The 12,284-nt window shown below is 49.1% G+C and overlaps 1 protein-coding gene across 2 annotated transcripts in view; it reads right to left on the reverse strand.

The window, feature by feature from the left end:
* Positions 1-11,617, reverse strand: part of dipk2ab (divergent protein kinase domain 2Ab) — a 29,734-nt gene extending 18,117 nt beyond the window's left edge. Inside the window, exons 1-3 of one of the 2 annotated variants that reach the window (XM_058060222.1) lie at positions 11,316-11,617; positions 11,091-11,198; positions 3,641-4,508 (exon numbers count right to left, since the gene is read on the reverse strand). In XM_058060222.1, coding sequence (XP_057916205.1) covers positions 3,641-4,294 — 654 coding nt within the window. In that variant the 5' untranslated portion in view covers positions 4,295-4,508; positions 11,091-11,198; positions 11,316-11,617. Of the gene's footprint in view, positions 1-3,640; positions 4,509-11,090 lie in introns of both variants that reach the window. The other variant, XM_058060223.1, reaches the window with a different exon arrangement.
* Between the last annotated feature and the right edge of the window lie 667 nt (positions 11,618-12,284).

A 12,284-nucleotide genomic window follows, 5' to 3' on the forward strand; every position in this document is an offset into this window, starting at 1 on the left:
CGCGTCCTTTCAACACCTATTTGACCTCTACGATCCATCTTCAATTCAGCACGGTATGAGGCGAAGCGCTTCCTCCAAAAACAAGAACAGCTCTCGGGTGCAATTTAACACCAAATGATGCCAAAATTTGGCCCGCCATCACGCAACCCTGCGAATTGAGCCGAATTAGCATCAACCGATATGAGGCGCTCCCGGCAAGTCATTTGGACCGTCATTTGCACGAGGCGGTCAGGCTGCTACCTGCATGTTTGCTACACTCTGCTTGGATAATTACAATGAGCACTGGGGCGTAGCACATTTCTGCATTTCACCCAGACCCGCGTCTCCACTCCAGAGGCGCTCATCAGGGCGCAAGTCATTTTTAGCATTTCACTAATGCGGTGGAATGCTCAGTGAACCCCCATGTTGGGGGGGGGGGCGCCTCAACAGGCCGGGGAGGAGTACAATGAGCAAAGATTTCCGATGATACAGTGGAACATATGTAAGAACATATGTAAGAGGGCTAGTTAAACAGTGCCGAGCGGTGAGTGTAAGAGGGCTAGTTAAACAGTGCCGAGCAGTGAGTGTAAGAGGGCTAGTTAAACAGTGCCGAGCAGTGAGTGTAAGAGGGCTAGTTAAACAGTGCCGAGTGGTGAGTGTAAGAGGGCTAGTTAAACAGTGCCGAGCGGTGAGTGTAAGAGGGCTAGTTAAACAGTGCCGAGCGGTGAGTGTAAGAGGGCTAGTTAAACAGTGCCGAGCGGTGAGTGTAAGAGGGCTAGTTAAACAGTGCCGAGCGGTGAGTGTAAGATGGCTAGTTAAACAGTGCCGAGCGGTGAGTGTAAGAGGGCTAGTTAAACAGTGCCGAGCAGTGAGTGTAAGAGGGCTAGTTAAACAGTGCCGAGCGGTGAGTGTAAGAGGGCTAGTTAAACAGTAGCCTACCAGGAAAGTCATTGATTGCCGTCGTCGTCCCGACAAGCATCACAGTGAAACAACCCATAATTCCGTCCTACACTTTGTCAGCCTCTCTCTCTTTCGTTGTTGCTATTTGTTATGATCTATTTAGCTTGAGCTAACATCTTCGGCCCAGCCTTTCGGAAGCCGTTGACGGTCCTAGTAGATGGTAGAACGTGATCTCAGCTTCCTCGACACAAGCATACTCTTGCTGTCCCATTTCTAGAAGTACGGCGCAGCACTGAGAGCAAAGCAAAGCACGTGGCCCTTTGTATGTGGATTTGTATCTGCGGTCATTTCCAAAAATATTTACTCCCCCTGGCCAAAACAGGGGGGTGGGGGCTGCGTTTGTGCATGCCTCATGTGCCGCAGCACAACACACAACAACAGGGCATTGTTGGCCTGAGCCAACACAGCACAGCAGATTGTTTCCCACTGACAAAGGAGGTCTGCTTTCTCACAGCGAAACAGGGCCGATTTACTGCCGGTGGCTTCAAAAGACCAAAAACAGAAGCCCTTGTGAGAGATAGCGAGGGAGAGACGGCGCTTGGCTCACTGAGCAGACAGTAGAAATGTTAGGCGCATTATTCAAGTGAATAAAGCCAGAGGAAAGAGAGGCAGTGCTAAACAATGACAGCAGGAAATCACTTACACTAAAGATAGTCAATCTGAGAATCCTATCCAGGGATGAAGGCCTCCAAAACTTACTGAAGATTGCATCGAGGCAAATTGAAGCCGTAGGAAGAAGATTTCATTAAATTCTCTTTTATCTTCTGCAAAATCCGTCTCCACGCGGTGACTGTAACCTCTGGCAAAAAACAGACATCAAGGTGTTGTACTACAGCGTGTTCAATCTCTATAGGGCCCATTAATTCTTTATGCTCCACTGCTGCACGCCCCGTGCATAGGCTGGCCCCGGCTTTCAGCAAATCTTCTCATTTTTTGACCAGTGAAGCTGACACACCATCAGACTTTGTCAATCTCCTGGCAGATTGGCCGCATGTTATCGATGCCAACCATCTGCTACCTCGGCCCTGCGAGGGCACGTGACCCCAAAGCGCTTGCTTCTTCTCGCGGGCGAGATGAGCGACGCACAAGGAGAGGTCGCAAGGCGTGATGAAGGGCAGAGGCATGCGTGTGACGTCCCGCATTCTGTTTGTGGGTCTGAGTCACAGCCTTTGACCGGGGGTGTGATGGCAACAGGCCATGCTGATGGAATTATCCGGCCCGAGTTGGCGGACCATGCATTAATACGCTGACACAAACATGGCGGAGAGGAGAAGAAGCGCTAGAGAGAGGAAGCAGGAGTGCTCACACAAGGCTAATCAGGCGTCATACATCTCCTGGACATAAAAGCTGATCTCGCTTTTTGTCCCGCTGAAGGCCTGGAGGCGTCTGCCTGGATGAGGAAAAGGGGGCGAGGGTTGTAGGTCACCCTGACTTATTGAATGTCTACACGGGCCGCGACCATTGTTGTTTTGTCCCCTCACGAGACGCGGTCAATGGCAGATTGAAATTGAAATTGATTGGACGCTTGTAAATCACTGAGGGAGGCGGAAGCGGGGGGGTTGTGTCAGGTGACCTCTCTGAAGATCAGGACGATAGCGGAGAGATCCGGATCGTAACAGGGAGCGTTGCGCAAGACAACCCCGATCACTTCTGGGGAAGGGGGCGCCACTGAGTTGAGCCTGGTCTTCAAATGCATATTAAATGAAAGCTACAACGTGCTACAACGTGCTACAACGTGCTACAACGTGCTACAACGTGCTACAACGTGCTACAACGTGCTACAACGTGCTACAACGTGCTACAACGTGCTACAACGTGCTACAACGTGCTACAACGTGCTACAACGTGCTACAACGTGCTACAACGTGCTACAACGTGCTACAACGTGCTACAACGTGCTACAACGTGCTACAACGTGCTACAACGACAAGGACGCCACACGTGCACGCAGGGATCGCTACAGGCTGCAATCACATGCTTCTTTACCGAAACCGTCCGATACTGATCGGTGGCAGATCGATTGGAGCATCCCCACATGCCCTGCTTCGGGTTTAAGGCAGAATATTTCAAGTCTGGGTCAAAACACCGCCAATAAGCCACATAACCTTCTAATTATAAAGGTAGCAATGAAAGATCTAGACAACTCTTGGCAGGGGCGATATCCCTCCAAGCGCCGTCTCCCACGGATGGCGGCCCACCGGACAGAGACATGTATTAAAATTAAAAACAACTTGGACCATTTACAGATGCGTTCTTGCATAATTTAAATGTGCCCTACATATAGTGTTAAATATGCAGTACTGCCGCCAGCAAAAAGCTCTCATCTTTGGGGAGGCCACAGCCCTCCAACCAACTTCTGAGCAGAGGAATGGAGGTGCTCTGCTAGCAGTGCCAAGAGTTCGGGAGGAAGCAACAGTTCCTGCATCTACATGTGGAAGCAGGAGGACAATCATCCGTCCATTTACTATGTCGTTAATACTCACTAGGGTGGCGTGTATGCTGGAACCTATCCCACTGGTCTTTGGGGAGAGGCGGGGTACACCCTGGACTGGTCGCCAGCCAATGGTAAGGCACGTCCCTACCCTGTATTGACTAGAGGCCAGCCTGGCTTTGTGCTGGTGACCTGGTCCAAAGGTCATCCAGGAAGCATGACACTTTCACAGAACATGTCTTTCTTTGACCCAACAATAACCAACCATACCTGCAGGACGAGCGGTTCCGGGTTGAATGCCAAGGTCATGAGCAGCTGCATTCTCTCCGTGTCCTTGAGGTTCTTGAGCAGGAAACTGCCAGAGTCTTTGGTCTCGGCGTAGCGTCGGACCACGCGGTCCAGCAGCCTCTGAGAGGGGCAGTGCACCAGGTCTGACCAGCCCTCCACCACCTCTGGAGTGAGGAGGCGAACATCGCCGTTGATCCTTGCGAATTCGGTCTTGTACATGGCCTGGATCAGATCGCAGCGGGGCCTGCCCGTGGCCCTCTTGCAGATCTTCTGGTCGATCTCGGCCAGCTCCTGGTTGGAGCCCAGCCGTTTCAGTACGATGCGCCGGGTGCCCTCCCGGGGCTCCCCGTACTGAGCGAAGTAAACATTCTTGACGTTGAAGATGTCGAGGAAGCGAAGGCGCCCCCAGGTTTCAAAGGACACCTGACCGTTCATGAACTTGCGGCACCAGCTGGTGCCGAAGCAGGCGGGACACTTGTTGAGGTTGATGAAGCGTCGGTCGGTGAGTTCGTTCTTCTGGAATGAGGCAAACAGGTTGTGGGTGTTCATCAGCAAGATGACAAACAATCCCAGCACAAACAGCAGCTTGAGACAGCGGTACAGGCGGCCCAGCTTGAGCGGAAGGAAGCGCAGCATGGTGCGGAGAGGACGGGGGAGGGGGGATGGTCTGCGAAGATCCGGCGGAGGAGAGGTATTGAGATGATCGTCAGCGAGTTGACCTCAATGCCTCTCCCTCGAGGGGCGTCGGCCGGGCCTCCACAGCCACGAGCTGGGTACGACTTGGTGGCAGTGGCTGGTGAGTCATGTTCAACCCAGCTTCCTGTTGGTGGCCCACCGTCAGCTCGCAAGCCTGGAAGAGAAGAGCAAACGGAAAACGGAGACGCTGGTCAGGGCCCGTCAAGACATCACGACACAGCCGTGTTTGGCAGCGTGGCCTGCCAACAGACACTCATAAACCTATATATATATATATATATATACGTATATATTTATATATCATAAATCCACATTATAACGGGACTGTCTGAGAATGTGGCTTGTCCTCCCGACTCTGCACAGTAAATGGCATCCTACCACGAGTGGACCATACTTATTGAACTGATGCGAGTGATGTCATACCGATAAACCTGGTAACAGATGGTGAAGATGGTGCCATAACCAAAAAAAAAGCTTTCTTCCCGTCCTTCTTACCTCCAGGTGTGCATAAACTACACTTAAATCTAAATTTTAAAAGTACATAAACATTACGGGTAACACGTCGGTCTTGAGAATCAGACAGTTATCAGTATCAGTTGGAAAAAGGATGATCTGCATCGCGACTCCGTTGTCAAAAAGTGACCAATCTCAGGACTTCTTGGGACAATTGTAGCCTGCGACATGAAAGCAGATGTTGCTCTCCTCGACGAGCAGCAGGCACCATCACGGGTGGCTCCATAATGAAGTCAACGACTTCTGGGCTAATCTGCTCCCGACCGGGACCGGAACAGCCGGCTATTGAAGGCATCATACCTGGAGGGAAACAACCTTCTTGGCAGATATTGTCCAACAAATTGGCTCATCCAAGAGTTTCTCTCATTTCTGCAGAGAAATGAGACAGTTCACAGCCAGTGCAATAAAGCCGGTCTCTCCAGGAAGCCATTATGTATACTACCAATAGAAAATAACTAAAAGCAAGGCGTTGGTGGGGGGATAAAGTAGCAGCCATCAAATGAAGAGGAAAACATTTGCCCTCGTACCAACAGTAAAAAAGGGCTGCACTGCCTCCTACGCGGGGGTAGTGACACGTCCCTGGCTTCCTTTACCAACACAACAATCCAGCTTTTGTTTTGCAAAGAGGAAAGTTGCATCTTTCATCACAGTGGCCCTGCTTTGGCTTTTTGGAGCTGACACGAAGGAAAAGAAAGAATGATGAGGATCTCCGTCAGACATAAGCAGGCGTGTCAAGAACCGAGCGTGTGGAACAAAGACAACAATCTGGGATTAGGGACAGTCCGTCCGAGAACAAATCCCGTTAGACTCCCAATCAGCTTCCTAGCAAAGAGCATTAAGATGCTTGAAGAAAGACAATGAAGCCGGCCTCGCCAATGAGCCCTCTTCAATTAGCGCTCATTAGGACATGCCTATTAGGACAGCTGACTCGGGAGGGCGCGGCTAACGAGCGGGGAGATTAGAGCGGCGTGCGTCTGCGTGTGCTGATGGATTCCTCGTGTTTGGCCTTGGAGCTGAGCGGCACAAATGTGGAATGGCAGCAGAGGCGGCAAAGTGAGCGATGGCGGCGGCGGCGACTTTTAGAGCTGTGGGGCGTCAGATAAGCAGAAAGTGTCGCCACCTCCGCCTGAGCCTACCTCGGCCAAGATCACTAAAAATAGAGCGAATCCAATTAAGAGGAAGTACAGACTGCTGCACTGCATGTTTTTCAACAGAGGAAACAAGATTTATTCCCGCTGCCTTTCTAGTCGCGCCGTAAAACCCTTATAATGGATCCTAAATATATCAATATGATGGACAGCCTGAACGTACGCCATTGACTACATCGCAAAGAATCAGCAATCAGCATTGGACTAATGTCAAACCTGGGTTCCCAAAGCGGGGAGGAAACCCCCCCCCCCAGGGGTGCGCCAAGTGTCAAAGTAAAAAGAGTGTGCCTGGACTGGTGCGCCAAAGAGTCAGTTGGTGGTAAACGTGTAGGGTGATATGGACATTAGCACATCTTAGCATATCTTTGGGATGTATCACCATACGACGACATCAAACCATATCAACGTTGTGTTCCTTCTATGAACAAACAGGGTCAAATATAAGACGACCATCCAAGACCATAACAAATACAGTTTAAGGCCCCGACTGGCACCAGCAGACCAAAGGCTGATGTGATGGGAGGCCGGCGGCACGTGCACGGCGCCCGGTGCACGGCGCCCGGCTGGCTGTGCTTGATAAAAAGGTGATGGGGCCTCCCGGGTACTTCCATTGCAGGCTTCCGGACACTGGCTGAGGTCTTAAGTGAGCAGGAGAAGGAAGTACATGGCTTCAGGTCACATGTCTGAAGGACTGCGAAAGGTTTGGGATGAAGACTCTATGATGAAGCTATGCTATGCTAACGTCACAGCCGCGTGATATCATCATCAGATACCGTGTCGAACCTCCACAGTCCAACGGCCTACGCGTCACATCATTGTGCACAAACATTTCCTGTACGTTTCATAACGGCTTCCTCCACATTGTGTTCCACTTTGGAGGTATGTCAGAGATGGAAAAGTACAAGGAAATCCTTCACGCTCTTTAGCCTGAAAACACTGAGCAAGCTAAAAAATAAAAAAGAAGTAGTTGTGCATCACGCTGACTTCCACAAAATGTCTCCGGTGTGATAAATGAACAATAAAGCGTATAACCTCTCAGGAGCAGCGGACGCTCAGACTGTGCTAAAAAGCCAACACAATCATTTGATAGGGTCCAAAAAATCTATTTCTCCAAGATAATCTTATTCAACTGGGAAAGGAAGATGAATTGGCGGAGAGAAAATAAGAACAACAAGTCAGCCAACAGTAAAATGTCGATACGTAGCACCGCGGGAGCGCGGGAGCGGGGGAGCGGGGGAGCGGGGGAGCGGATAGCTTGAATATCCCCACGCTGGAAGATATGCAATCAAAAGCCATTTAGCTTCTGACACGGGCGGTTAGGGCACCGATGTGGCGGCCCGATCGGCGGAGTAGATAGCAGCTTAAACTGGGATCAGCAAAGGGCTCGTGGGGGGGGTCGAAACGTAACCTCAACCGAGCGGGAAGACGGCGGCCTCCAAGGGCAAACCGAGTACCAAGCGGACACGGCGGAGCGATGACACGAGCGGGCGGGCGGCTAACAAGCTAACATGTAGCGCTCCCTCCTGAGAACAAGTGTTAGACTTCAATTACCTACGGAGCGTTACCTGGATTACGCCAATGACCGTGCTAATGACCTCGCTGGAGGATAGCATGCACACGCTCGCTTTGCTTCTGCTAACGAGACCACCAGAGGTGGAAATACTTCCTAAGAGACGTACAACCCAGCCGTCTTACTTGGTTTTACATGAAACCGGCATGATGCAGGGAAACCAAACAAGGCTGCAAACGGAGATCCATAATGTGGATTACCAGTTACTCCCTGGTAATGACCAGTCCGGAACGCTGCTTGCTCATTTCCCGCTCTTTTCCCGTGTGCCACCGTGGCGCTGTAGCTTCCCGACAGGGGAAGACGACAAAGACGACTTCAAACCTTCTCTTCCAGCCAGGGCTGTGTGTTCGGCAGCAGTGAGCGTTCAGGCCTTGTTCTCCTTCGCTCAATGAAAAGGTGTTAAATGAGACCGCCGTCGCTCCCCACCGACGCCTCGGCTCTCCGGGCTCCACAATACTGTTTGGAATAAGCACCAAATTACCGCTCGTCCTACGCAGCCAAAGCGGGGGAAGAAACTTTTCCAACAGGCTCACTCCACAAAAGTACGGCGGCGAGCACCAAGGAGAGGACAGGAAAGCGGGCAAATCAAAGGGTGGCCGACTCCTCATGCATAGGGAATGAGTCCCGCATGCAAAATGCAACTTTGGAGATGGGGCAGATGTTAAGAAGCGCAAAACGCCTCATTAGCGGCACAGACGAGGAGCTGGGCCTTAAAAGAGAATGACAAAGGCTGTGACATCGTCATATTCCCACATTTCAGCTCTTATTGAGCCGTGGCTTTCACGGGCTAAGCCAGATAAGGAAGGGAATTTCCTCCAGGGATAATCTGCGCCGTTTGTTCCTCCAGTCAAACCAGATTCAGATTAAGATATAAGAGGGATCGGCAGGCCATGTTGAACTTTAAAGCCCCCAAGTGGGAACAATAGCAGCGTTTCCAGAGCGTCGGGAGTGTTGAAGGTGCAGGCTGCGAGGACCCAGGAAGGAAATCACGTCTTATTCGTCAACATTCATCAACCACAAATCTGCTTTCTCGTGATTTATGATCACCGTTTATTTACCGGTGTACTTATTTACAGAGCCAGCACTACCTGCTCACCTGCTGCTGACCACCCAAACTTTATTTCATAAAACCTGCGTGTGGATACTTTTAAACATTTGGAGCACATCCAGCAATAACGGTCATCGTTTACTGATGCTTCCAGTGTACTGGGGGTGTCGCCAAGAAATGGGAGGATTTGATTTCATTCAAAACAAAATATCAATATCATGTAAAAAAAAAAAGATTAAAATGTTTGATTGCTATTATTACCATTTAATGTCACAAATACACAAATACGTTATCTATAATAAGTAGAGGAAATCCCTTTGTGGTAAACGATTCCACGTGCACCTACAACGATAATTACATCAAATTTTATTATATCCATTATTTAAAACAATATTGTCATCAAGCATATTTTTGTATTACTACTTATTATTATTATTATTAACTCTTAAACTCACCCACAAACGTTCAGCGGATACAAAATGTGAGCGAGTGAGACCTCTCACGCTGACAAACATGTTTTGTTTATTTGTGTCATCTCAAAATAAGATTTGTTTATTCATGATGTGGTCATTGAACGCAGCACCCACCGTTCTACCATGCCGAGGGCTGTATTTGGATATATTTCCCCCCTTTGTCTTTCACTTCATACTAGCTCCCGAATGCTGATACTATGTGGGAATGCATCAAGGTAAGATGTGATGACTTTGAGTGCTAATTGTGGTAGTTCCATGCTAAATGGCTAACGCTAGCACAACACTGGACTTCAGCCACGGTCATCCCATTGACCATTGGCAGGTCAATGCCTAAATCATCGGCGATGTCAAAATGTGAAAAGTACCGGTTAGTCGGGCCCCTCCTATGCCAAAGTAGTACCGTACATGACAATCAAAACACACGGACAGGACGTGAGCGGAGAGCGTGAACGCCGAGTACAACTTCATCTCATCTGCCACGAACAGGAACAAACAGAAGATCAGACCAGGCTCTCGCTTTCCCAACCTCGCCGCCACGGCGATCCGTGGCTCCAGTTGCCAAGGTTATCGACTGGGGGGGGTCAATAATGTTTGATCAGAAAAAACCTCAGTGGAGGAAGCAATGCATGGATGACTAAAGCTTAACGTTCCTGGAGGAACGGGTCTTTTCAAACATCAGCACCAATTAACACCCCCCCCCCCTCCCCAGGAACATTACTAATTCTGAGATCTATTTCAAACGGAGAGGGATAAACGTTTTGGAGGCTCTCTGTGGCATCGCGGCCTCACCTGTTGGAGACTTAAAACAGACGTTCAAAGCTCATTTATGGAAAATGAGACGGGTGTTTAAAACAAACCGCATGGAATCCTTTAGTCCGCCGCCAAGGTTTGTAAATGACAGTCGTCTTTGTTTTGTTGCCATTCCCCTGGCGACAGAGTGGAATTCATCTGGTAAACCTGACGTTCAATGGGAATTCAAACCTAAGCGGGACAGCAAATCCAAGGAACGGCCCATTTTCAGCCAAAAGGTTCTGCTTTTAGGTAAGGAAGCCAACCACAACACCAAAGCCAGCCCCCTGAACGCACCATCACACTCTTCCTCATTGTCCACATACACAAATTTCCCCACTGAGGGACGAATAACGGCATATCTTACACGGCCACATCACCAACATGAGCATGACAACACAAGCATGTCGTGACGCTAGTCCATGTTTCTCCAGGAATACGTTCATGTAGCTAGCCAACATCGACTATGTGGCGTACACGCCGCTCCCCGCTTTGGCTGGAATATTTGTTGGCCGTTTTATTTCATATCAGTGAATGTCCGTACTTACTACTGCATTAACATTACTGAAGTATACCAATGACTATTCTATTATACACAAGCATTGAACTTCTATGTTTGGCATTCTTAAAGAACCCTGCTGGGGCACCGATTGAAATGTACCCATTTGGCACCTCTTTAGCCAAGCCCACTGTTTGGGGACCAACACGCTTTGTCTGCATCTCCCATTGCATGCAAACATGCATCTGCCATCACTGCAAATGTGTATTATTATGTGTATTATTATGTGTACTATTGGTTAGAAATCATGCAAATGCAAGGCAAATCAATGTGAATCCAGTTAGCAATGGAAGCCTGCTGTGGGTTGGGTGGAGGAAAAGCAAATACTAAAAGGTTAGTGCAGTCAGTATATTTGCATTGAGCCAATCCCAAATAGCATCCAGCCAGTAGTAGCTGCAGTAGTGTAGTATTGCAATGTGTACATCTACCACATCTACCATATCTACCACATTGAGCAATGAGAAGTGAAAAGCTGCAGCTTCGGTTGCCAATGAGGGCATCTGATAAGAAAAGACATTCTTATCTGCTCCCGTTTCAAAAAAAGAACACAGTAAGAAATGTGACACTTGCGGGCTTCAACGGGAACATTAAGGAGTCGAGAAGCTCGCTTGGGAAGTTCAAGCAAAGGCAACAAACCTGGTGTGACTTCTCCAGCCCTCTCGGCTTCTTCTCGGAAGTGGACAAATACCTTCAAAGTTGCGTCTGGACGGTCAGGACCACGAACGGCGAGAAAAGAGCAGCTTGCTGGAGGACGCACAGATGGAGGTTTCCATCAAGCAAAGACACGACAGCAGCTCCGGAGCATGTAGCCAGCTAGCCTGCTAGCCGCACAAATAAACAGTTCTGATGTCGAGTCTTAACTCTTCCTGTTCCGGCTCCTTCCGCCGGGAGCACGCCGTCCGCCCCGCAAAATACAGCCGCACTAGCGTGTCGCATTGGCGTCCATGTGTGCCGGCGTATCATCGGTGTCTTTCGGGTTCAGGAGGTGTTCTTGTTCGGCTCTTCTTGTCCGCTCTGGTCTTCAAGCACAATGGAGCTCTTTACTCGCTGTTCCAACGCAGACCCTTTACGACACACACCGTCGGTTTACGTTCGCGTTACCAGGCGACCCTCTCAACGTTCCATTCTCCGCCCCCAAGGCTCCGCCTCCGAGTGCAAACTTTGCCCAAAAATGGCTGTTCCGCCTACACTTGCCTGCTCTATTTGCATGGAAAAATAAAAATACTAATGGAAGGTTTTTTTCGAGACGAGTTTTTTATGTCAATAGAGTGAGTAAATAAATCGAGTTATGTGTCCTAAACGCTGGCTTTGAAGGCAGCATAATTAGACATTATATTTTGAAACTAACAGATAGCATGTAGTATACATTTGCGTAATGGAGAAACACATATTTACCTAATTGAACCCCCATAATATCCACGTTATTCTCAACACAACCAACGCCAATGCCACGTAGAATTCACACTAGCCAAATGACTAAAACCCCTTCCACCCACTGTGAACCTCTCTTTCGAGGTAAATAAAGTATATATATCTATCAATATGTCCATACTGACAGTGGCGTGGGTAAACAGGATGTACAGCAACGGGAAGGCTAGCGTTTTAGTGTGCATTTACTGCCATCTGGTGGCGATCATGCATCACCACACTCTTTCCGGCCAAGTAGTGGTTACCGTTCTGGACTTCAATTCATAAAATAAATAGAATAAAATTAAATAAAATAAAGGGAATCACTATACGGATAAACAAAAAAACGACCTGCTGTGTCGACTCCACAATCATGAAAAAGCCAAAGAAACCAAGAGTCCTGAAAGCAGCACAAAAGATGCA

This window comes from Doryrhamphus excisus, chromosome 21, assembly GCF_030265055.1.
Source record: "Doryrhamphus excisus isolate RoL2022-K1 chromosome 21, RoL_Dexc_1.0, whole genome shotgun sequence".
Classification (NCBI taxonomy): Eukaryota; Metazoa; Chordata; class Actinopteri; order Syngnathiformes; family Syngnathidae; genus Doryrhamphus; species Doryrhamphus excisus.